Source organism: Glossina fuscipes, unplaced genomic scaffold (genome assembly GCF_014805625.2).
Source record: "Glossina fuscipes isolate IAEA_lab_2018 unplaced genomic scaffold, Yale_Gfus_2 1, whole genome shotgun sequence".
NCBI classification, from domain to species: Eukaryota; Metazoa; Arthropoda; class Insecta; order Diptera; family Glossinidae; genus Glossina; species Glossina fuscipes.
The window spans coordinates 25,950,027-25,976,945 of NW_023998415.1; the positions used below are offsets into that span (position 1 = coordinate 25,950,027).

A 26,919-nucleotide genomic window follows, 5' to 3' on the forward strand; every position below is an offset into this window, starting at 1 on the left:
AGTGTTAATGACTTTAAAGATATTGTTACTAAACTGTGTGTGTGTACACTTTTGCATACATGCATAAATCCGCTAATAAATTCGCCTATATATTTTAAATCCAAAAAATATTTCGAAACGTAAACTTAATACGTTAGTAGCAATCCAAGTGGTGTTCCATGAGGAAGAGAACTATTTTGAAAGCAAAAAATTCTTCCCCAAGTTGCTTTGCTACCTTCCATTGCATAGGTTTGACAACCTACGCGAATAACAAAAATATTGTGACCTTAACCTGTCGGAATTCCGCGAATTATGACTATTGAATACAAACACAATTATCTTCACATGGCTTTTGCGTTCCTTACACTAATTAAATTTGAAAAGAATTCGCTCAAATATGGTGCGTGTCTAGTACTCTAGGCTTGTTTTAAAACAGCGGGTAGGTAGAGAATGCAATTATTTGAATAATTATTTTAATGGCATTAATATTCCTACTACACCCAAACACACAAACGAACAGATCAGTGCTCAATCGATTCAGAAGTTTACGCTTTATGCGGTCTCTGAAGTTTACATTTGTGTGTTGCAAACACTACGACACTGTGAGTATTCTCCCGCACCCTTCAGTTGTGGGTATAAAAGTTGGCAAATCAGAAAGTTTTTCTTGTTCAAGAGAGCATTGTGTAAACCGAGAGATCTTTTTTTTTTTGCCTTCTTTATATATAGATTTACAGATTTATCACAAGATTTCTTGGACCCCTTTAATTGTCCAAGGGGTGATCTAAAATATATATTTTTTGGAGAGGATCGAAAACGCAACAACGCTTGAAAACGATGAAAATTCGCATACGTCCGTCTGCTACGCAAGAGGCGTTTTTCACTATAGGCTGTCGAAATTTTAACGTACCTCGCACTATTCTCCAGACCTGGCCCCTTCCGATTACTGTCATATTTAGCAAATCAACGAATCATATTAAATTGAGTCGACGGATATTTCGCTGCCAAGCGCAATGCCATCCGTAAGCTATCTGACAAATGGCAAAAGACCATAGATAACGGTTATGCTTATTTCGATGATCACGCTAGCCCGATGGTCAAGGCATTCGAAATAAAGTTGAATTTTATAACAAAAAAAAAAAAAAAAAAATAAGTAAACAGCAGGAATTTATTTGCACACCTATTACTACATGAATATCTTTGATACTGGTTTTGACACGTTTGAATTATATTAGCTTTCCTGCTCCTTTAACTTCTTAGTTCATGCATTTTCTTCTTGAAACCCCATTTCATTCGCGTATCTGCCTATTAACTTCGGTTAGCTTCTGTGTCAAAATTCAAGAAATTCGATATTTAGAAACTTCAAGACCTCGTTAAATTTTTATAAAATATTCAAGTTTCATCCAATCGTAGCTTGTCGGCAAAGGCTTTTACGAAAAATTGAATCGGTCATTAGAATGTCATAGCTAACGAAATAGAAATCTAACTAGCTCAGCTGTATTGAAGTAAATATTCACAGAATTTTACTACAAGAATTGTTTCAACGAACAAACAAACAAACCAGAGCAGATGGTAGCGTCAGCAGCTAAACGCCTATTCCTAGGCATCAGTAAAAATATTTAAAACGACTAAGTGTATGCAAAGCAAAACAAAGCACTCTGTTTTCTTTAAGAAGATGAAGAAGAAGAAGAAGAAGACGAAGAAAAATTCTGTAATAAAAAATAACAAAATTTAATATATTTTATAAATTAATAAACAATAATGATCTGTGAAATTGTTTTTACTGTTTTACTTATCTTAGAATTTATTTAATTATAATTATTTAATTAACACCAACAATATATAAAACTTAGGTCTTAGTTTACTCTTTAAGCACTATGTAAAACTAAAGTCCTTTGGATTGGTAAGATGAGTAAAACAATTCAGTGCACTTTGGAGCGGTACCTCTAATACAGGTTCATAGTGTATCGACATAGATGAAATTTTGTGAAAAACGTTCGCAATTTAGGTAAATTGTATACAAATTTTTTGAAAATTATCTGCTATCTCTTCATCTTCCTCTCTCTCAACCAATACCTTCTGCTCACTACACATTGAAGCTCTTGCCCGCTAAGTATTGCAAGTTACAAACTACTCAGATCAGTATTAAGGAATTGTGAAAGTTTCAGATGAGTTACTAAGAGATTTTATTTAAAATAAAATGAAAAGAGAAGAAAAAATTAAAATTTTATCACTTATAATATTGCTTGAGCGAGGCCGATTTTTTTCATTTTCGAACAATTTTTAAAATTTGAGCCCTTTGAGAAAAAACCCATAAATTCTCGCTTAGAAGAAAAGAAGTGCTCTCCGTTTACGCCTTATTGTGTGCATGTGCTTTGATCGGTTTGCCGCCTTTTTCAATACCAACTTGCAAGCAAAAGCTTTCAATGGTTTTGCGTAATTTGCAGTCGATATTCAAAATTCGATATTGACCCAGAAAATATATATGCACACATAGAGGGTCTCTAAAACTTTCTTTCAAGTGTTGCAAATATTATGACAAAATGAATGTATCACTCTTCGTCGGCAATGCATGTAAGAATAATGTTAACGATAGTAATAATTTTTATCTGTCGTAGGCGAATAATATATATTAATTTAATATATACATATCTGTATGTGTATATATATGGCAACTTGGGGTTTTTTCTATCAAGTTTCTGTAAGTTGTAAACTGATATTCGGAATGCCATGAAATCGTGACACATGTCGTTTGAAGATTAACACGATCGTAGGAAATCGTAGGCGTCTTTCAACGGTGATGCCATTGAGTGACGTGTTGTGTAGGCGAAAGGACGCAGCTAAATCATGCCAGGACCTTACATTTTATAGGAACTCATCATCATCATCATCATCATCATCATCATCATCATCATAAGGAAAAGTGTAGATGTCGCTAGTTTTACTTTTATGCCTTTTATTGGAACAGAGTAATTTTGTAATGCCACTTCAACCGCACCCGATTATCCATAAAAATTGCAACTACTTCGGACTTTAAAGTTTTTGATCAGCAATCCATTCATTCGTTGCGTCTGTCTTCCCATACACGAAACTCGTAAACATTTCATTACAATGTTGCAGTTTGTTGCATTTCATAGAATAAATTTTGAGAAAGTAAAGACCACGATATACCAACAGACATGATCTTAATTGTAACGTTTCTCAACATATTAATAACTTCCAGAGAGTAATTTAAAATTTCGCACAAATGCTTCCCGAGATGATGTAAAAATTTCCTTAATCCTGCCACGCCTTTAATAATAATATATGTTTGTAGATATTTTAGATATTAGCTTAATATTATATAAGAGCCCGCTCCGAAGTGCTTAGTACAACTTGTTTACTCATATATTTTTATACTTTTATTCATCTATTTTTGTTTTTGTTTTTTCTTTTTTTCTATTTTTCATTTAATTTTAGGTAAGTGCCTCTTCATATGCAAAGCCAAGTGATCACTCCGGGCGAAACTGCGTTCACATACAATGCACTTAAACGGTTTGGCTCCGGTATGTTTACGATAATGGCGCGTCAACTCATCGGAACGTGCAAAACGCCATTCGCACTCCGGCCATTGACAGGTGTACGGTTTCTCACCTAAAAAAATAAAAGAAATAAAACAAAGATAAACAACAACACAAACTAATGAAAATTATTTCTCTTGTGTGCACTTATTTTTAAATTTGCATAAATATTTGTTAAAACTATTTGCAAAATTGGTTTCGTTGAAATTCATTTTCGACGGAAATTTCAGGTTTTATTTTTTTTTTGTCTTCCATTGATTATATTGTAAACAATTGAAGACAAAAGCAATTTACTGTAGTTAACATTCCTTGGTAATGGAAGTACAGCGAAGAAGAATTTCTGAAAATTGCATGAGCAAAGTATTAAAATAATGAGACGAATATTAACATATTTTCGTATAGGCTTAAGCTAACCCAGACGGAGTACATCATTGGTTGGAAATTGCAGCATTGTAACTGTAAATCGAGAAGCGTTTTGAGAGAAGAAGAATCAATTTGCCTTGACGTTTTTTAATTTAATGATTTCCTTAACATTTTGGCCGATGTACACCCGACTTTCGAAAGCATTTCGAAACGCCTCAAAAAACCTTTAGATTCCATTTAGTTTTATTTAAGATAAAGTAAATGCTTACTCTTCTCGGTGTCGATCAGCCATAGCCTAAGTCAGTTTAAATTCAGAAATCAACTCAATCGACGAATAGATTCTCTTATCATCGTTGTTTTTTCTTTTTTATTGTTTGGATATACTTTTCCTTTGTAGAAGATGTTGATTTTCAAATATTCTGTCTTTAGGGAGTAAACTACTGTAATAAACGAAACGACAAGAGTTTTTTCTGAGTTTCGATGAAAGCAAAGGTAACAGAATAATATTCGAGCACGTTATTAGCTGTGTATTTATAAATTAAAAATGGTATTATTTCTGAATAATATTAAAAAAATGGTAACACCATAGCAAGGCTGGCTGTGTGCTGTGGTCCAAGAAAGAGAAAACATCCAATATATATTTCTATACCTAGTGAGGTACTTGGAGATTTTAAAAATATCGACTTTTCCACGATTGGTGCGCTTGGTAGCCCATGAGATTACATTCGAAAAATAAATATTTTCGCCCATTTAGAATTTTACCAATCCCACAATCGACTTTCAATTCTCTTCCCGGCTGCTTAAGAGATCATTTAAGCCAGCGAAACAAAAATAAACGATCTTTTTAGAAAAAATTTACAGTGGATTACTCCCTTAACACTACACTTACCGAGACCTCTCAATTTCACAGATTTGAAATTTAGTGAAATTTCAGATAGGAAACTACTATTGCGCACCAACCAATATATATGTACATATACTGACAATTTTTAAAAGAAATTTTTTCTCGCGCGCACATATTTGAAAAACTAATACTGAACTGTTCAGTGCAGAAATGGTTGGAATCGGTGCACTAACACATCCGGAATTCACGGTAAAATCCAATCCAATGTGAGCTAGAATAAGTAGGAAACAAATTGGAAATGAATGGGAAAAAATTCGAATTAAAATTTTTATTTTTAAATCGGAACAGTATCGGATGTTCTCCCACAATTAAGCGGGAGTGTATTTGCGCTTACCTAGCATTGCTATTATGTATTAAAAATAAAAATTACAGTTTTTTTTTTTTTTTTTTTTGAAATATTTTCACTAAATACTAACAAGAAAGAAAGTATCGGCATAAAAAATATTAATTTAGGCAGATTATGTTTTTTCTTTCGTCAACGCTTTTCGACTCGGCATAGTATTAAGCTTAAATATTGTCCCGCCCGTTGTTGGGTAAACTTAGCAATAGGATACAAAACAAGTATTATCGGTAATATTTTCACAGATCAAGGAAGACATTCTTTTGGTCATAACCAAAGAGTAGATGGCAATGAATGATGGTCTTCTTCTTACTACTCTTTTCTCTTTCAATTAACGAAACGAAATATAGTAAAATATATTCGTCGAAGACAAGTCCTTGTTTAAAATCGTTTAAACGCCGCATCAATCCATTTTGCAATTTTGCCTCTTTTATGATAAACTGTAAAATTCGCTATATTTAGTGCATGGTTCGTTTCCCTTTTAGTTGTAATCATTGACGATGCAAATCAAAACAAATCAAAGCAATCATCACAAACTGCCAAAGAAATGTCAAAACGAAAATCGTAGGATTTTGCAGTTCACAACAAAAACTACAATAGTCAGTAAGTCAGCGAGTCAGTCAATTTAATGCAATAACAACCAACCAACCAACCAACCAAGCAACGAACGAATCAACCAAACAGCCAACCAACCGATCATCAATAATATCTCGACGTAAAAAGCCACATAAACGAAACTTCTGAACCCAAAAAACAACCCACAATGCCATCAAGTAATCAAGCTTGTCAGCAGCCAGAGTCACATTAAAAGAAACTTTAAAAAATAAAAAAAAATCATAATAAATAAATAAAAAATAAAGAAAAAAAAAAAAAGACCAAACACTATATCAACGGCAGCAACTAAAAGTCTATCATAAACATTGACTGATGATAGTGTTGCATAAAATGTAAAGCTGAATGAATGGTTAAGGGATAGAAAAGAAAATGAGAGAAGTAAAAAAAAAAAAAAAAAATCAAAATCGAAAATAGTTTTAACTGACATTATTAATATCGTTACGAAGACATATGAACGCATTCATAAATATCTAAATAATAATTGCTCTCAGAGTCTAGTAGTAGACAGACATTAGAGTTTTAATGCATTGATTAAAGCTTAAAAGCGAACACTATGAACAATAGTAAAACAACAACAACAATAATAACAATAACAAAATTTTGGTAACATGCATATACGTTCTTGTTGTTGTCGTTATTTTTATTATTGTTGTTGTTGATATTATTTGCTTCATTTCTTATTTATTTGTTGATTGAAGCTAATACGCCGCCTACACAATCATATGCTTGTCTATCGAAAGCTTGCATGCATGCCTGACTTCTTGCTTGCTTTTCTTGCCTGCCTGCCTGCCTGCCTGCCTGCCTGCCTGCCTGCCTGCCTGCCTGCCTGATTGCCTGATTGCCTGTTTGCCTGCTTACCTGCCTGCCTATCTAGTTGACTTACGCTACTTTACTCTCCTGATTTCTACTACTACTACTACTACTACTACTACTACTACTACTTATATATCTGTCTATCTTTGTGTGTGTATCCGTCGTTAGGGCTGTCAGCCTTTTCAACGTGAAATGAAACAACTACAAAAAAATTATTCAGCACTAGTTCAATAAATAGAGGTTTTGTTATTATTAAAAATTGAGTGGAAAAGAAAAAAAAAAAAAAAAAAAAAAAAAAAAAAAAAATAGGAAGAAAAAGATTATTTTACTGCAAGTGGAGCAGCCTTGATACGTTCGTACATGCGACGGTGGCAGCAATAATAATAATCAGTTAAAGCTCGTTAGTGTGGAAATTCCCTAACAACAAAAGCAAGAGAATTCAGAAATGTCCATGAAAACGATTGATTTTGTCAGCTGAGCGGTTTTCATTTCATTATATTATTCCTTTTTTCCATTTATTTTTTTTTTTTATTATTATTTTTATTTTTTATTTTTTTTATATATATATATATACAATCTCTTTAATAGGCAGATAATTGCAACGACATATATAACAACAACAACTAAACAAAAAAAAAATAATAACAATGCAAAATTATTTAACGGACAGGCAAAGAAATGCTTAGTTTTAAAAGTATTTAGTTAAAAGCGAGCTTAAAAAGAAAAGATAACAACATATTGTTGCCATAACGTTTGATGACTATTAGTTGCTTGAAAGTGGGCTAAAATTGGAAGAAACGAACACCTACAACCTATAGCTAAGCAAATATAGTCAATTTTTATTTAAAAACCATTACAACGTTTCATATTTGGTTTAATTGTCAACCGCTTGTGAACGTTAAAGACCATTAGGGAAAATTACTTTCAATTGTTATTAAACAGTTGTTCAGTTGTTTCCTTCTATTCAGTTCTTTCTCTGCAAAGAAATTATCGCTGCTACACATAAACAGGCTCAAACTGTGCGCCTATTTATGCAATGTATAATTCATAGCACCATCTAAGAGGTTTTAGTTTATATTTGAGCTTTTAGCTGCTAAAACTATGTTAAGCAATTCTTTGAACGAATCCTGTACATATTGTTACGAAAATGCCATATTTGATTTGATCTGAGTTTGGATGAAAACTAGTCGATTTTCTAAGCGGCCGCATTACACATTACACATTACACATTAATGACCCTTTATCTGTTTGATGCAGCTGGCGGTTGTCGAAAAGACTAACAACAATTTGCGGAGGAAGGAATTAAAACAAGGGCATCGCACATAGGGAGGCAAACTGATAACTTGCTTACGAAAGGATATATAAGCAGAATACTTGCGGAAGGCAAAGTCAGTCGAGAAGACACGAGGAACAAGAATTAAAGCATTGTAGATATAAGTTTGTGCAGAAAATCGCAATTCCATGCTGCGAACCGAGAATCTGAAAAGGGGTTGAAAAAAAGCGGCTTACGTTACAATACATTCCACGAAAACGTTTCATTCCATTCGACTTAAAGTCTTATGTATTATGCAAATGCCAAACCCACTACCAGGTTTAGACTTAACATTAGTTAAGCGTAATCCTACTTACAATCTTATGTCTCCTCTTAACCTAAGACGTAGGACTAAGTTTCGTTTTTTGTTAAAGGTTCTCTAACGAAAAAAAAAAAGGACAAAAAAGATCCGTAATATAAAAGTCTTTTCTAACCAACACGTTTTGGGGATTTATGTGTGGTACTCCTTCGTTTAAGAGAATGTAGTTGTAGAGGATATCGGGATCTGGGTTTTCATTTAAATCGCCTGGAGCCGTAAGCAAAATCCAGCAATTAATTTACACACTTCTCATACGACAAAGGAAGTCATCTGGCAGTTAACTGGCGACATGGACCTACCTTTGTCCTTAAAGATAGATATCTCCTGATGTCTACTTGTGCCGATTTCATATAGAATAACAAAAAAAAAAAAAATAATAGTGCATCGTAACGGAACTTTTTTGTGCGATTCATGGAATTTTTTTTAAATTTCAGCGAATTGGATAAGGAAATCAAAGTCAAGGAAAAATTTCATGGCGTCCTCCTTATTAGACGGCTTTAAAATGTAAAAAGCAATAGTCCATAAATATTCAATAAAAAATAGGACTATCTTTTAAATATGTTAATTCAGTCGAAACTGATAACGCCGCGCTCTAGTCTAACAATCATTAAGTCTCTGAAATTCTCGAAAAAGAACAAAAAAAGATAGGAGGACCTCGGTATAAACTAAACATCAGTGGATACGCGAAGAAAACACCACAGAAATTACCAGTGAAAAATTCTTGGTTATTGCTGAGCCATTTTTTAGAAGATTCAAACGACGCGATGAAGTCTGTATCACATACAGACAGGAATAATGTACTAATAGGAGCATCATTCACATTGGATAGAATCTGAACAAACAGCGGCAGCGAAGGCACGATTAACTTAATTAATGTCTCGTTTTGGTTGGTATTGTGTAAAAGATGGTTCATCATGCAAGGCTAAGCAAACATAGCTAGACGATTGAATTCATTTCCTTCAGCAAAAACGCATCGCTTCCCACCATGACCAATTCCAGGCCACATATACTCTTTATGATGGAAAAAAACAAGAATTGACATAACTTCAGCCAAGCCGAGAAGCTTTGAAGCAGTCACCGTACAACCTAGTGCCTCGCTCCCTCCAATCACCATCTTTGCAGAACATTATGCTTGATATAAAACCCAGGAAAGATGGCCCATTAAAGGGCATATCTCAGAAATCCCAGACGCTCTATATTATGATGGTGTAATAGTCTTATCAGAAATAATGAAAAAGAAACTATCAATCAAAATGCCATAGGTTTGGGTTAAGAAATTTCATTTCGAACGCAAGAAAGAGATTTTTTTGTTGATTTTGGTGAAAAAATGCCACGAACTTTGTCTTCAATGTCTTTTCAAATTATTACATGAAAACTCTATCATAAAATTTTACAACTTGAACGTTTATTGCGCGATGTTTATTGATCTCAAGCAATGTTATCTTGTAAGGAAATTCTTGAAAAAAAATTAATTTTTGTTTAATTTGCAGAAATTCTTAGAGAGAAGAAAATAATAAAAATTTTATATTATTTAATATGAATTCGCTGCCAATACTTGTATACAATTATGTCGACTGTTGTTTAACTGCTCTGAGGCAATATTTCAAGTTCTCGTTTCATTATTAGTTTTAGCTTCTGTTGGGCTAATCTGCATACACCACACTACACTGCTATACACTAACAGCTAGTAAGTACCCGAACAATATATGTAATTAAAATATTAAATTAAGTCTTCACTACAGTTTTCATTTCAATTTAAGTGGATATTTATGCAACTTTTTTTCTTTTTCCTTTTTTATTTTTATTTGCTATTCATTAACTATTATAGTTATAACTCTTAACTAACGATAAATGCGATAAAAAGACTAAACTTGAAGAAAACCTCATAACTCCACTCATAATTTCGACTGAAAATTTTAGGCTCAAAAAAGCATTCGCAAACTACTACTACTACTACTACGATATGCTATACGTGTCGGGTTTATTCCCTCTAATGCTAAGAATTTTGTCATCAGCCAACAGTGAACAGTCAGTCAGGTGATAAAATCTTGCTTCTAAAGTGATGTTTATTAAAAACATTTCATCAAATGCGAACGGAGTTATTACTCAAAACAACTAGCGATCAATTAAATCATGCATTTCAAATAAAGCAGTTGGCGTTAGTCTTAAAAGCAGCATTAGACAATATAAAGTTGCATGCGTAAGCGAAAACGCTGCTTAGTTTACTACAATGAAAGCTGAAAATCCTTATAAGCTTGCTTTTGAATTATATAAAATAGTTGTAAGCGAAATCAACTCACCTTTTGACATATTAGTTTACGTTCAATAAATACAAAATTCCCCTACAACTTCATCCAGTTCTGTGTACATACAAAGTATGAAAACTTTGGGGTAATCCGTTTTGTGACTTAATATGGGTAAATAAAAGACACTTTTGATTGAGATTTGAATCAAATTTTCTTTTTTTTCCAATATATTGTTTCAATTTTGCCATTACTATACTACTCTACACTCTACATCCTACACCACTTTGTGATACAGGATTTATTAAGTTAGTGCGGACGTCTGTAACACGCAGAAGGGCTTAAGGTATACCCATCTTTTATTAAATCAATCAATCAATCGGAATCATAATCTGAATTGATCTAAGCCTTTCTGTCCGTCCATCTAAACTTGTGTTCAATCTATAGGTCGCAATTTTTAAGATATTTTAATGAAATTTGCTACAATGACGTGTTTTTACCCAAGAACGGACGCTATACAAAATCGTCCGGATTGGCTCACTTTTTCGATCACTTTGCTTATAATGCAGAGCTTTGAATGACGGGCCGTCGTCCTATTAAGGCATCAATTCGCATCAATTTTTCTTAAATGTGGTCGTTTTTTCATATTTCCATCTGTTTACCGTACATTTTGCGCAGGCTGTTTTCGTGGATTGCGTTAAATAACTTATATAATTTAGGAAACTCGACGGAGAATCGAAATATAAAATTTAGTTTCAGCATTTAATCTATAGATTAAAGATAGTAAGAATTGTATCAAGAGGCGAACGGACGGACGGACATGACTAAACCAACTAAGCATGTAACGGCAAATAAAATTTGTTTGGATCTCTTTAAGAACGTGATATAGACTTACGAAGCCACAATTTTTTATGGTAAAGTTAGTTAAAATTATTTTCAAATTTACCGCGCGCGCGCGACTGTTTTTTTATCTAATCAGAATAGCAGAGGAAATTTACATGGCGTAAGTGTTAGTGTAGTTTAAGTGTAACTTACAAAAACAGGAAAAGCAAAGGTTTTCTTAGCTTCTGTCCTGCGGGCATTAGAGGCGAGCCTTTTGCAAAGTTTGTGCCATTTGGCGGACAAATAGGCAAACGAACAGATGGACGTGCTTAGGCGGAACATGCCGACTTTGAAACTGGCCAAGAATTGATATAACTTAAAAAGTTTGCTTCTATGCACTGTAAGGATATTGAAAAAAAGTTTTAATATACTGTAATATACTGTAATATTGGATAGGCGTGGTTAATCTTTTTACTTTTGTGTAGACACTATAGCATCGCCCATACAGTACAAAACTTCGTAGATCTTTCTACTATAGTCTATGAGTAATGAGAGGAAAAGCAATTTTTTATTACTTTTGGCAAATAGAAGTGTTCTCAGTTTACGCCGTGTTGTGGGTGCGCCTTCTGACCCATTTGCCGCATTTTCAATAGTAACCCGTGCGCAAAAACTGCTAACGTTGATGCAAAATTTGAAGTTGATAGCTTCATCGTTGCGACCAAGAGAATGTTTACAGCAGATATTAGTCAGACGGAATGATGGACGTGCTTCGATTGATTCAGAATTTAATGCTTGTCAAGAATATATGTACATTGTGGAGTCTCTGAAGTTTCATTCTGCAAACGCTATGGCAAAACGAGCATACTTCCCTTCCTGCGGTGATGAGGTATGAAAAGAAAATTCATTTCAATTTTCCCCCATTGAGAAATATAACGTTCATATAATATGATCATGTAAACAACGGTACAACATAGCAACACAAGCAAAAATATTATTATTTATTTCTTTGTACCGTAGCAGTTAAAACTGAAGCTTTGCAGCACAGTAAACATAGCAAGCCATAAAGAAGTGAAGTTTATATGAAAATGTTTTATCATGCTTGCATGACTACTAATACACTATACAAGCATGCGCGAGTTTACATGATAGTGCACGTATACTATATTAGCGTATCGTTATTAGCTTCGTCGTAAAAGCCTGCATACCTTACTTAATACATATCTTATTTGTATGTTCTTGTCAATTATTTTAAAACTTTATCTGTTAAGATCACTTTTCTCGGTTCCTGTACTTTTGGTCATTGTTTCACATGACATTTCTATGACCCATAGAGAATATTTAAAGGACTTAGTTTACTTTCACTTTAACTTTTTGTAATTTATAGATGAATGGATTTCGCAGGTTGATCGTTGATTTGCAAATAGATTCGATTCGATGTTCCCGTCTATCTGCGTGTGAAGTTCATCGACTCGATAACAAGCCATAACACGACAATCCTTTAGGAGTTTTTACAAAAAAAATTTTCCTTAGAACGCCTGAAATTCGCCAAGACCGAAAGGAGACGTTTAAACTGCTCACAAAAACCTTTATGGTGGTTGAGGAAAAGCTGAACTAGTGAGGAAGAAGGCTACCAAGCTAATCTGCTGGAAGGAAATAGTCTAGGAAAGTCAAGAGCAAAAAAAAAAGGGATTCGGCCAAAGGAAACAACAAAAGGAAAAGATGTAGAGCTAATTAACGTGAGTTAAGATTAAAATAATTTAATAAATTTTATCAGGGATGGGTTACCACATTACAACCCTATAGTAATAGGAATACAAATAAATTTCGCATCAGGTGTAGAATGTAATATCGTAACATTGGTCATCTGATGAAAACATAACCTGAAGTAGAATTTCTTTACATGTATAGATATATATTATTGAAACGAATTTTATTGTTTTCTTGTCTTCGCTTCTTCTATGAAGATCTCATCAACTATCTCTCCGCAATTCGTACAAGTGTTCACTGGTAATAGATGTTTATTTATATTCCTCATTAGTGATGATTTACGAAATTTGCCCGTCAAATTGTCGAGTTGTGCTAAGAATAGTTACACCGCATCTCAGAATAACAAAGCGGGCGTGTCCCAGAAAAAGAAATATTAATAATCAATACATAGAAAATCTAAACATCTTCACTTCCTTATGCAAAATTTTTAAGTTTGAAATCACAAACCCGTCAAATTGACGAAGTGCTAAATAAGACGAATACACGTTCTGTTATAACTTAAGCCAATGCTATCTCGGGCCAATTCATGAGAAGCAACCATTTTTGATTGTCATCCAAATCATCTGAATGTTCGAAGTTTACGAACATTTTTATGCACAGATTGATTAAAAAAAAGAAGATAATGACTTTTGTATGTTGACATCTAACTTTAGATCTGATATCTGATAACAACTTATCAAATAATATTTGCATATATAATACTTAACAATGACCTCAATAAAAAGTGTTTTCTCACTTGCAAATATCAAGAAGCTACAGATAAATGTCAATAACCATTGAGAAAATGAAAAACACGAATACAAAGAGCAGAATTTCTCATAAGTAATTCAAAATCAAATTTTAATTATATTAAGTAGATTCCAAGAGATCATTATCTAATGCAGATGTATTTCAATGACTGAATTATCAGTGAAGAAATTACGCGTAATTTAAAACAAATACTTTGATACAACGTCGCTCGTTTACTTCACAAGGTGTCAAACATACAATGTGCATATATACATAAATAGATATATATATATATATATATATATATATATATATATATATATATATGTATAGCGTTTAATGAAGCCTAACATATACAAGGGGTTTACTACCGCAGAGTTTAATGAGTAAATTGAAACAAAGCTTACTATCGAATAGCATCTCTGGATCGAGAAATATCTGTACATTCCCTAATTTATACGTTTCGAGGAGGCTTTCTATTGTGAGCAAATTTCTCTACTATTCTTCTTCGTGAGAAGAATAGTTTTTTGCATTTTTTTAAGTTTAGTGTTAGAAGCCATTGATTGAACACAATGTAGACATGTCTACTATTATCTAAATCTGATTAAGTCGCATTTGTGAACAAAAATTTTAAAAATTAACCACGCCTAACCAATATTATAGTGTATCAAAATTTGAATTTTTTTTACAATACCCTTATAAGGCACAGAAACAAGTTTCTAGAATCCCAGACAATTTATAAAGTCTTGGCCAATTTCAAAGTTGGAATGCATCTACGCATCTATCTGATTGTTCGTCTGAATCTTTCTTCTGGATATTGCAAACATTTTGACAAATTGAATATACCCCCTCACCCTTCGATGATAAAATAGTATGTAAGCTTGTTTGCGTTTATAAGTTATCTTATTTGTTTTCACTGTTACCTGAAACGATTAACGTTGTTGCGTCAAAAGCAAAAGGCAAAAGTGCTTTCGATGCAAGTGTTTAAATTGCGAGAATTGAGTAAAAGCTTAGCCAACAGCAACAGAAACTAAACACACTTGACTCCTTCTTCTTGCAAACGAAAACTATAATATAAAAGCAACAATATGATCGGACGTTACAATAAGGACGGCAACTATCATATATAAGAAATTAATAAAAATAATTACAAATCGACAATACATTTTTTACATAGAGGCACAAAAAAAAAAAAAAAAAAAAAAAAAAAAAGACGATAAACGTGCAGTTTTAATTAATTTTGGTCGAAGGAGTAAAATCTATAGTCGTTTGTGGTAGCAGCGTCATATATACATAACCAGCATTGCCAGCACACATAGAACAACAAGTGGCTTGAGATAGAAAATCCAATCAATTCACTCATAAACAACCGTTACAGTTACAGTTATTAAGCAAATATTTTCTAATTTTCGATTTTACTCTTGCAATCAATATTCAATAATACCTGATTGGGATTCGGTCGAAGCATATACGGAAGAATATCTACCCAATATTTTATCGCTGAACCGTAATGACCTTACTTTATATATTAATATAATTATACCCCACACCACTTGCAGTACACGTTATATTACACTTGTGCGAATGTACGTCACAACCAGGGAATTTAAAATAGATCCAACATGTATTATACTGATCAATTCAAAAAATTAGCTTTTCACCAGTCTCTCCGTCCGTCTCTATTCGCCTGAAGACCCACCATGTACGTTTGCGTTAAACTTGCAAGTCGAAATTTTCGAGATAATTTAATGAAACTTAGTACAATGGTGTGTTCTGACCCAAGGACGAACACTTCTGAAAATGGTTCGGATCGGTCCACTTTTTCGGCGACTCCGCATTTAACGCTTGGTACCGAAAATTCGTTATATCGTAAAAAATTGCAATTTTCAAAATTTTTCGACAAAACTCTCTAAATAATAGTATTTCGACATTCTAAATTGATATGAAAAGTTTAGTTCAGTAGGGCCCCTCTCATATAACGGTTCCTACGAAAACAAAATCTTTATATTGGAAAAATTCTCAATATTTCATGATGAAAAGTTTTTCATATTAGTAAATTAACAAAGAAATCAACCTTAGCGAATTTGGACCACGTAAGTCTATTTGTTGAATAGTAACGCATGTAAGGATTCTCAGGAAATGTAAATGCATATATGCCAAAAAGCTCTAGTTGTTCAGGTTTGATGCTGAAAATTTGTTCATTATAGTTATTTGATATAAAAATTAGGAAGACCAAATTTGGATCCGATGGGTCTATTTCTTAGACCCCACTCCATGTAAGATTTCTCATAAAGAGTAAATAGTAAGTAGTAATTGGTTCATAGACGCACGAAACGAAGCACAAAGTAGGGAACTTTGATCGCCTAGGTCTAGGTGTTATCATGAAAAACAAGCCCCTATATGAAGAGAAAGTATGATTTCTAGTTTCCTATAAAAGGCTAAAAAAAAATAATAAAATATTTGGGAACTAAATTATGCGGGATTTCATGGAAAGTATGCCTTTACATGAAAATATAAAATGTGGAATGTCGAGCGAATAATTGTACTGGGCGGATTGGCATATGGTATTTAACGATCAGCCTAGCCCGATTATAATGTTCCTTCTTGTTTTTCGTTGAGAATTTGTTAAAAAAAAATTATTTTCATCGTTTTTACTGCCTGTCCACTTTTATTATTAAACGAGCTGCAACTTTACTCGAATCTTACTTAATAACTTACATACCTGTATGTATCCTTTGGTGAGCTTTCAAATGCGAACTTTTGGTATAAACTTTTGTACAACCTGTTAAAAAAAAAAAAGAAGAAATATATAGAAAAGAAAATGTGTAGGTGTATTAGTAATACAATCAACACCAACTTGAGTTTCATTTATGGAAAAATGGCGCCAATCGTGCAAATGTCAGCATATGCAATGACAAAGTGTTATAGTCGGCCAAGACCGACTGTACCTCACATGCCGTTTAAATTATTACCACTTTTCACCTATCTTTGTCATAAGATATCAAAAGTGTCATATTTACAGACCTATTTTCAATCTGAACTCTTAATTCGAAGCAGATGCAAATGATGGTCCTATCCCGTCCAAAATTTCCAATTTCGACTTATTTCTTAATTCGTTCGTTCATTAGTACAGATGGAAGATTGCATCATTCATCAACTGATTCCAATTAAGATATTTTTGCTTTGCATCAAAATTGTCAGTTAATAACCCCTCCGAATACGGGAGAAGATGTAATGGGGACAAAATTTTTAACACTAAATAAAAGTGTGTTTGTTGGTGCTTATGCACGCTTTCGTAATACAATAATTTTTCTATTATTGATTATATATCCTTTGCCTAAGTTTAACATTTGTCATTAAAAATGAGTTAGAAATCAAACAAAAATTGACCAAAAGGAACCAATCGTCTCGGGTGCGTAAATTTGATATAAATTACAGATAACATAATATGATAATTATTAATAACAATTCAAGTATACAATAATAATTATTATCGTAGACTAAAGAAAGGCACTTTTGGTACAATCGGGAACAACAGTAGAAGTAAAAATATAAATGACATAACTGTATCGTACAATATAAGCAATAAATCCAAGATACGCGTGTGATTTTTAGTTTATAAAAGGAGTACACAGTGACTTTAAATCTATCTACTCGGCCTGATTTGATTTTGGCATCATGTTCCATAACTCTACAGCGCAAAGAGAAACAAGCTTTGATGCCTTGAGGTAAGCTTGAATTCATCGTTCGTTCGGATTCCGCAAAGTGAATTTTCCCATGTAAATATCCTAGTGTTCGAGTTCATATGCGACGCCTATGTAGTATCCTATCATATTTGCGCTTGCTGAAGACGTATCTGGGACACTGCTTATATGACAAGTGTAAGGACTAAAATCCCAAGGTCGTTTTGGTCCTACACTTAGGTGTACTTTGTTTTTTTGTTATATACTTCTCCGCATTATTACTATTTTCTCTTTATGTAACATTATCTTATCTCTTTTGTATATATATATCTTCTATTATTAGTATCAGTCTCGTGGGCGTAGGTATAGTATATTATTTCACAGATATACATTACTCTATCTTTTTACTTGTACCACTTTCTTTACTCTCTTACTGTACTTATGTATACTTAGCGTAAGTAACACGCTAAGTATAAATAATGCGCATATTTTTCACAAAACATTATGAAGGCAGACAATGGCTGGATCTTTTAAAAATCATCAATGGGCAGTGGAGCTCCGGGAACGCTTTGCGTGTACATAGATGTACTGAAACCTTAACCTTTTCGTGGAGCTCCCTATAAACGTTGACTGTTGCCGTTTATGCTTCTCACTGTCGAGAGTTGCACGCGTTTAAAGGCAAAGAAGAGTTTAAGATTTGCTATCTATAACTTAGCGATAGGCTTTTCTCTTGAAAACTTAAGAGCTGTACCGGAAGATGGCTGGTTCTGTTTTGTTCTTCCTTTTGGTTCTTTTTTATGGAAGTCATTAAAGGCATGATGGTCTGCGATATTTGAAAGGGCTGAAACACAGTTGGGTGAGTGCTGTATGATGACACCTTTGAAAACATAATTTCCTCCTCACGGTTTGGATGGACTTTTGAGACATTTGGCGTTGACCAAAGAGAGAGTGGCTCCGGCTGCGTACAGTAAGAGATCAACCAAAGTTGGCACAAGTTCTATAATAGAACGAAAAGTCATAAAGTTAATGGGTGCCCGATGGGGTTGGGCTGCCCAAAAGTAGGATTGCGTCTGGTATGAAGATGCTCTACCTATCTGCCTACCGGGATGAATGACTCCTTATCTAACTGCTGGATAAGGACCTTTGGGGAGTATCGTGGCGGCTGTCGTTGCCACAAAGTGTCGTGAGCAACTAACCAGGAGGTATTTGGATAAGCCTCGATGCACACCAGTAAGCGGATAAATGGCTCACATCCATTCCCTATTCCGCCACCTAAAGAGCAGCAGGGCTCGTTTTAATGGGAATTGTCCTACCCCATGGGGACGTGGGTTATCGCTTATCAAGATAACACATATGCCATCGGGTGACGTAGGAATAAGCCGTCACGGTAGGAGCCACGTAAAACCAGATGAGGAATCTGTTTGCTTATCAATATTTTAGTAAAAAGGCCACATCGACGTAATATGTCAGGTTTCGCTTTCTTCGGAATAGCCACGAAGCTTTTCTTATATGCTAAACTCTAAACGAGCGACCAAAGAAAGGCTTTCTGCCACTGTTCAACACATCTTTTCCATTCATTTTCTCATTTTCACTTCAGCCATCAAAGTCAAATTTAGGCGCATATAGATATTCAATTAACGGACAAAAAAAAGGAAAAAACGCTTATTCAAAATATTTATAATAATCTACTATCGATATATTAGTGAATGTTTTTAAATATATATGTATATATATGTGGCAATTATTTGGCATAATTGGCACCTCCAATTTATTGTCGTCTACAACAGTATTTGCCTGTTATAAGGAGGCGATGAAGAGGTGAAAAAAAAAACACTAAACGTGTTTAAAATATATTTTGAACGTGTTAAGCATTTCAAGATAATAAAAACATTTATTGCCTCTACTTACTAGTCTAGACGACTACCCCTTAACGTAATCTGTTACTGTGTGTGTGTCTCTGAAACGAAAATCTATAAAGTTTTTCTAACATCACACCATATGCACTTTACGTTACTTCCCCGTTTTATTGTCAGTAGTGCATACGAGGCGATACTTTTTTAATCATCATCGCTTTTTGCAAAACTTCAATACTCTAACTAGCATCGACTAGACAACTATAATACAAGGAAGATAATCTGTTTTTTTTTTCTTGCTGAAGCGAAATAGAAACAAAATAAGCCTCAGCACGTAGGCTTAAGTACAAATGCGGTTAAATAATTGAAAGTCTAAACAATTTTTTTTGTTCGTAATTTTTGTTGTTGTTTTTTTGCTGCAATTAATAATGCCTAAGAATAATACCGAAAGAATCTATAGATTGTAAAGTATTTCAATACATACGCATATCCAAGTTTGTATATTCGCACATATCTTTATACATATATTTATATATATATATATATATATATATATGTGTGTGTGTGTGTGTGTGTAAATTTATAGGCTGTCTCCAATATACGTAAAATCTTTTTGTTTTTTTTTTTTTCTTCTTATTTATTTATTTGTTTTTTTTGTTTTGTTTTTTTTTTGTTTTGTTTTTTTTCATTTTACTACTACCAGTATCGTGGATATCTATTTGCAATCACCACCAGCCACATGAGTTTAACTTTAACTTAAAATATATATATATGGAAACTGTATATGAGTGTTGTATACGCTGTGGAATAACTGTTACTACTACAACAGCATAGCTGAGAGATGTCAATCTACAATCCTAGGAAACTGATGCGTGCACTTATGTCATAATAACTTCATTTGGTAGTTGTTGTTAGTGAGCTATCCATAACTAGTCACTAAGTTTCATAGTTGGCCAGTTATTTAACTTGATTCGTTACTTTTCGTTTATTCGTATTATGGCCTTTAGCTCTTTTTATTTAATATAAAATTTATACAGAGAGTAATATAATGGATGGACAGATAGCTGCGGTGTGCTTGTGTGTGCGCGTTAATGTATAAGTTTTCACTGATTTTTTATCGGCTTTTGTCTCAAAATACGTACTTAATGGTGCCGTACATGCCTCTAACATTTATTAACAATCTATATATGCATGCCTGTCTGCCTGTCTGTCTGTCTGTCTGTCTAGATCGAGACGTTCACTTCTTATCAATCTAACGCTTTCCGCGTCAAATGTGTACACATACTCTCTCTCTCTCTCTCTCTCTTTCTCTTTCTCTCTCTCTCTCTCTCTCTCTCTCTCTCTTATTTATTTATAGCCAAGAATCCTACAATTCAGGCGTGCATATACAACTGAAAAAATTCCACATATTTTTCTAATTAGGGTTTACGTTTACGCACATTCATCGGTAATATCAAGAAATGTCTTCATATAGGTGATTTTTCTCGTATAGATACCGAAATGTGAGGCAAGTAACGATTGCTAATAACAATGATGACGATAGTTTAAAAAAGGAAATATTTGTCGAGATCTGTGATCTATGGGGGGAAAAATATATATTTCCTAGAAATTTTTCTTTTTTATTGCCAAAAAAGTAAAATCCTTCATCTCAAATTATGCTGTATATGGGGAACACATTTTGATCGAATGATATCCTAAATGTCCTAAATATCATGGGGCATATTTTCATTTGTAACATGCCACTCGCATTGACAAGGCTTTCATCAACATCGAAAGTTATTGGACAAATATGCAGACAATAGTATATATAATCTCAACAGTTTGCAGCTGATCCAACTGATCGAAGAAAACATTACGATCTGTGCAGTTCGAAAGTTATTTTCTGTGCAATATTAATCAACAAAGGTCACGATAAAAGCCATAGAAGAAGCTTACTTACACGATCGCACTAAACTCGAAGAAACTCTGGTAGTATTGGAATGGAATTCTTTATTACGAAGGACTAAACCTTATTTAAAAATTGTTGTAGAATAACAAAAAGTGATTGGTAAAAGGGCGGAGAAAGAAAGTTGCGTCCCATTGGGATAAGATACAAGAGGATATAAGTTTGTTTGATCGAACCTCAAAAGTTACTGCTTGAGCTAATATAACACAATACTACAGACCTTGTAACTTGTGTGGTGATCAGCCAATATAGCCAAGAAGTCAATAACAATTCGTTCAATCCGTCCTTCTCCAGGCAAAGAGCTCAACACTCGTGTAAAAGAGCACAATGAAGTTTACACTGAGATGAGAGAAGGTCATTGTTCGAAATATCTTGTAAACCGTGTTTGTGTAAAATTTCATAACATACATACGCTCGCCAATCCAAAATCGGACAAACTTAACAGCTAGCACTAAGGAGTAAAAAATTTCTCAACGACTAACTGTCTAACCCTCTAACTTTAACCACTGAGACGTAAAGTTTAAGAAAGTTGATCCCAGGGAAGAGAATAACAGATATTGAGCATTATATATGAAAATCGCTGGATCTTCAGTAAATATTTTTCCGTATGTGACGAACAATGGTTGGACCTAACTCAAGTATATCCCCTTGTGCAGGGGATATTGCCATAAATCGAAAAAATCTGGTTCAAAATGCATGATGTTCTCGACATCGTATGCTGTGTTCTTATCATCTTTTTTATACAAAATACAAACACTCGTGCATATAAATGCTGGCATATGTAGAGAATATATTTGAAAGCTTAGTCTTTGCACATATCTTATTATCTGTCTGTTTGTCTGCGTGTTCGTTTGACTGGCATCAAACGATGTCACTCTAATGTTGTAAACGTAAGTCTGGTTGTATAACATGGCATTAATGTAGAAAATCCACTCTTTTTATTTTTATTTTTATTTCTATTTTTTCTGTTTTGTTTTTTTTTTTTGCTTTTATTTATTTATTTTCTAGTGCTTTGGCAATACATACATGTAAGTTTTGTCTGCTTATAAGATATTATGTATGTAAGTTGTTATTACTCCTTTTTAGTTTAGTGGTGTAAGAAAAACTTCTACTTCGAACAGCGACGAGTGCATGCCAAATGATCTCGTGTACGAAATAGACGCGACATGCAGCATAAGCAAAACGACAAGTACAGCAAGAATAAAAACATAAGAGAAACCTTTTATTTAGACTAAAGTGTGGTAACAGAAAACGGCAAAATCTGCTACAACATCACTCTAATAAGTAACCATGTAATGCTAAATATGTCAGAGATGGAAAAGTGAAAACTCAACACTTATTCCAATAAAAAATCCGACATTTTTGTACACTTTTTTTTTTTTTTGTTTTCGTGTGGGGTCGTTGAAGTGATTTTTTAAATGCTTGCAGAGAGAAACGATTGATTTTCATAAAAATTTCTCGTTTCTTGTATTGCTTGCAGCATTTAAACGATCTTTAATGTATCAGCAGACAATTGCTGCTATTGCTTTCCTTTTTCTTTTTCTGTTTTTTTTGTTTTTTTTTTTTTTTTTTTTTTTTTTTTTTTGTTTTTTTTTCAAAAAGTTTTTATTAAAAATTTTTTAAATTTTTAGATTTTTTTAAATTTTGTTGCATTTTTCCAATTATCGTTCAAGTGGTAATTACTTAACGCAGCTAGCGGCTAACTGAGTGTAACACCATTTTTGGCTAAAAGCGTGTGTATGCGTGCTTTGCACATAAAGTACGCGCTCAAGCATTATTAAACAACGGCTAAAATGTATTGAATAAAATTATGGCAAAAATGTATTAATTGATATTTTCCTCTATATATTGTGAATACACAGCAATAACAACAACAACAACAACAACAACAACAATAACAATAGAACGTTTAATTGCAATTTAAACATTAATTTCCCACGTTTTAATGAAATACCTTTAGTAGCGAAAATGAGCGGAAAGACTTAAACGATAAACTTAACGACTCACCTACATAATCACAGTGATGTATACGTCTCTTCTCCAGTTCGGGATTATTACGGCGATTATAACGTCTCGTATGTATCGATGATGCCGAGATATTTAATAAATCAGTGCTAGGTGTTAATGAAGATATCGAAGCAGAATTTTTTGTTTGATTCCGTTGCTGTTGATGATGATTAGCGGACAAGGTTGGTAGAGATGAGGCGGAAACACAAGATGATTCTTTATCATTATTTTTGGAATTTCTTATGGTCAGGACATTGGCCGAACCAAATGCTGTTAATATCCGATTATTAACCGAATTCAAGTGCTGTTCCGTCGACTTTGTTGCCTCCGTTACACTTGACGTTGTGTTCGTTTTCAATGCTATCGTATACGGACACATATTAGCGCCAGACATTTGTTCTTGCTGCTCTTGATATGGCGGAGGCGGTGTTGAGCGTTTAATTGATTGTTTTTGCTGTTGATTAACAGCGGCCACAACAGCGGCTGCTGCTGCCGCTGCCATTGAAGCTCCCGGACTTCCGGGATCCGAACTAGGTGGAGTTAAGGGCGACATGAATGATATTTGCCGTGAGCCAGTACTATGATATGAATTGCTAACGGTAATCGCATTAGTATTTGCTGACATTAAAATAAGTGGACAAATTTGTGGTTTTTGCAATTGCTGCTGCTGCTGCTGCTGTTGCTGTTGTTGTTGTTGTATTGTTGATGGTGAAGGCTGGGATATATCGTATTTAGTATAGTAAGGCTGCAGATGAGAGCAAAAATGAACCAAAAATTTTAATTATTTTTCTTTAATTTTGCTTTTCTTCTCGCATTAACATTTACCTGACTGCTATGCCATGGATAATTATTATTATTGAGATTTTTCGAGTTATTATCCATCGCCAGATTACTGCTGTTTATTGTTAACGCTTTTACTTGCAGGGTGTGATTGTTGTTGTCATAAGTTGTCGTTGGATCGTTAAGATTTTGATTTAAAAGACGATGTTGTTGTTGTTGTTGTTGTTGTTTTTGTAAATATATCGATTGATTATACATGCTATTATCCGGACTGAAACTTAACAAATTCACGCTATTGGTATTCGGAGTGTAATTCGTTTCACTGTTATGACTACTCGCCGTACTATGACATCTGTTTGATTGATTGGGACTATTGCTGTTACTACGCAAGGCGTTAGTTATATTGGCTTGTTGTTGTTGTTGTTGTTGTTGCTCCAGGATAAATATATCTCTATCGTTTAAGTTGCGATGAGATTGATACAAACGTTGTTGCTGTTGTTGATTATTGCTATAATGATAAACATTAATTTGTCCGGACCGGGGCGATACCGGAGCTGGTAGTTGAGGAAAACACTGCGAATGTGGTGAGTCGGTATTTCTATTGGGCTTTGTAAGTATTTCCTTTTTAATTTCCAACGGATTAATCAAAGATGCTGACAAAGATTCGGGTAAAGTATCATCGATTGTTTCCATTTTAACTTGCGGTACCAATACGTTTACGTTATTGATAGTCGAACCGCTAAAATTTTGCTGTAATTGCTGCAGTTGCGAACTATTTGAATGCTGCTCTAATATCAGGACATTTTCAGGATCAATATTTTGTATTGAATTGGAAATATCCTCCCATAAGACTGGTCTTTGGCATGAATCATCCAGATTATAGTAGACATGATGACAAAATGATTCTTTATTTTTGGTATCTAAAAATAAAAGATAATTTTTTTACAATAATTCAATTATTGTGCCATCTCGCCAATGCATCTCAAGATAAACTGGAAAAAGTGCCGCGAGAGCTAAGTTTTAAGCAAACATATTTCTGTCGATATGAATATAAAATGATGCGTATTAAATTTGAAAGACAGTGTCCATAACCGGGCCACTATAGAAGAGCATAGCATAGCGTAGCCCAACGTATTTTGTTGACCAAACTGCAACAATTGCAGTAATCGTAGAATTCATCATCATCATGCAATTTTCGAAACAATTGATTGCTTAATGTTGAGATCTCACCTTTGACACAACTGCGAATGGCAAAGGATACTCCATATCGGACCGGATCAGAAAGCAAACTATAATCGATTAGTTAGTATGTAAGTAAATTTTGTTAGATAAATTTAAGTTGTCAAATTAGTTCTGAGAAGTAGTGTTGCCATTTCCGATTGGCAAATATTGTTTAGAGGTATTTTTAATTTTGTGATGGACTCATATATATATATATATATATATATGCATTTCTCTATACATGTTTCCCTTATACGAACCATATGAACGCTTATTCTCCCATCCCATACATATTGTTCACATTCAGTTAACTCGCCAAAATACGATTTTTCTTCAATTTTTGCATGAAATAATAAAAAAGATGAAGTCTTTTTTTTAGTTTATATGACCAAGCACTCAAGGATGACTTTTATACATCAATTATTTTCACTGTGCAAAAGAAGTTGACGAAGAAAGGGAAATAGAGATACGCTGTGTGCCCAATCGCTAAGTGCTATATCTTCAGCGCGCGACCGAGCGGTTACGATAACTACAATAACACACCAATCGTCCTCAAATTATAGTCAACCGCATTGAGGTTTAAACCGTTACTTACTTGACTATGTGGTATAGAGAGTAGTCATAAAAAGGATGCGTTCGAAATCGCCCTCAATAACTTTCGCCTTTGGGCCTATGACTATCAATGTAAGAAAATTCGAAAACATTCTTTTAGCTGAAGTACATGTAAGCCTTTCCGCAAGTGGTTTAGGATATAATCAATTAAGCCTGAAAAACCCGTCAGATTTATAGCGAAATTTTGCATTTTCGTTTAATTAATGTTGCACTTCTGGTGCAAGTAATCTAATAAGTTGTCTTCAAGTCATGATAAACGATATATTTGCAGTTGGATTTGAATTTCCAAATAACTATCATTAGCTTATGCTCAAACAAGATCAACTTTTAAAACGAGTAATAAAATTATAGTTGGGCAAGGCTGGCCGTTAAATACTCTGCCTCAATCCTAGCCTAGCACAATTATTCGTCATCAAAAATTCGTCAAAGGCATACTTTTTTGCGAAATCTCGCATTTTGGGGGATGACCGAAACATCATGTGACGTCATCCGAAATTAAAAAACTTAATTCGCTCCTCAAAAATGTTATCATTTTTCAGCTTTCGCTATAGAGAACTAAAAATTTTACCTTCTCTTCATATAAGGGCTTGCTTTGCATGATAACCCAGGGTCCAAAAACTAGACCTGTGTGATCCAACTGTTAATTTTTTTGGATAAGTTCCGTCATAAAATATTAAAAATTAAATCTCTTTGTGAAGGACTAAATTTTCATGAGAAATCTTATATAGAGGAAGGACCCAGAAACAGACCCATGTGGTTTAAATTTGGTCTACTTAATGTTTATATAAAATTACTAGGAGCGAACAACTTTTCACTACAAAACATTAACAATTTTGGCATATAAGGAACTTTACATTTCCTGAGGGGGTGGTACTCAAAAAATAGACCCACGAAGACCACTTCTTTGTGAACTTACTATTATGAAACAATTTTCACCATGAAATATGGAAAATTATAGCTTTTTACGATATAAAGGTTCAGTTTTTATAGAAGCGGTTATATGAGAGAGGGCTTAAGGCGAAGGAAGTTTGTTGAAAATTTTTGAAAATTGCAAT

At 33.8% G+C, this 26,919-nt stretch overlaps 1 protein-coding gene across 3 annotated transcripts in view; it reads right to left on the minus strand.

Annotated features, from left to right (window-relative positions):
- Window positions 1-1,999: 1,999 nt before the first annotated feature.
- Window positions 2,000-26,919, minus strand: part of LOC119632047 (dendritic arbor reduction protein 1-like) — a 43,183-nt gene continuing 18,263 nt past the window's right edge. For 2 of the 3 annotated variants that reach the window (XM_038024733.1, XM_038024734.1), the window contains exons 3-6: window positions 24,077-24,951; window positions 23,252-23,996; window positions 16,486-16,545; window positions 2,000-3,609 (exon numbers count right to left, since the gene is read on the minus strand). In XM_038024733.1, the coding sequence (XP_037880661.1) occupies window positions 3,422-3,609; window positions 16,486-16,545; window positions 23,252-23,996; window positions 24,077-24,951 (1,868 nt within the window). In that variant the 3' untranslated portion in view covers window positions 2,000-3,421. The remainder of the gene's footprint in view (window positions 3,610-16,485; window positions 16,546-23,251; window positions 23,997-24,076; window positions 24,952-26,919) is intronic. The other variant, XM_038024735.1, reaches the window with a different exon arrangement.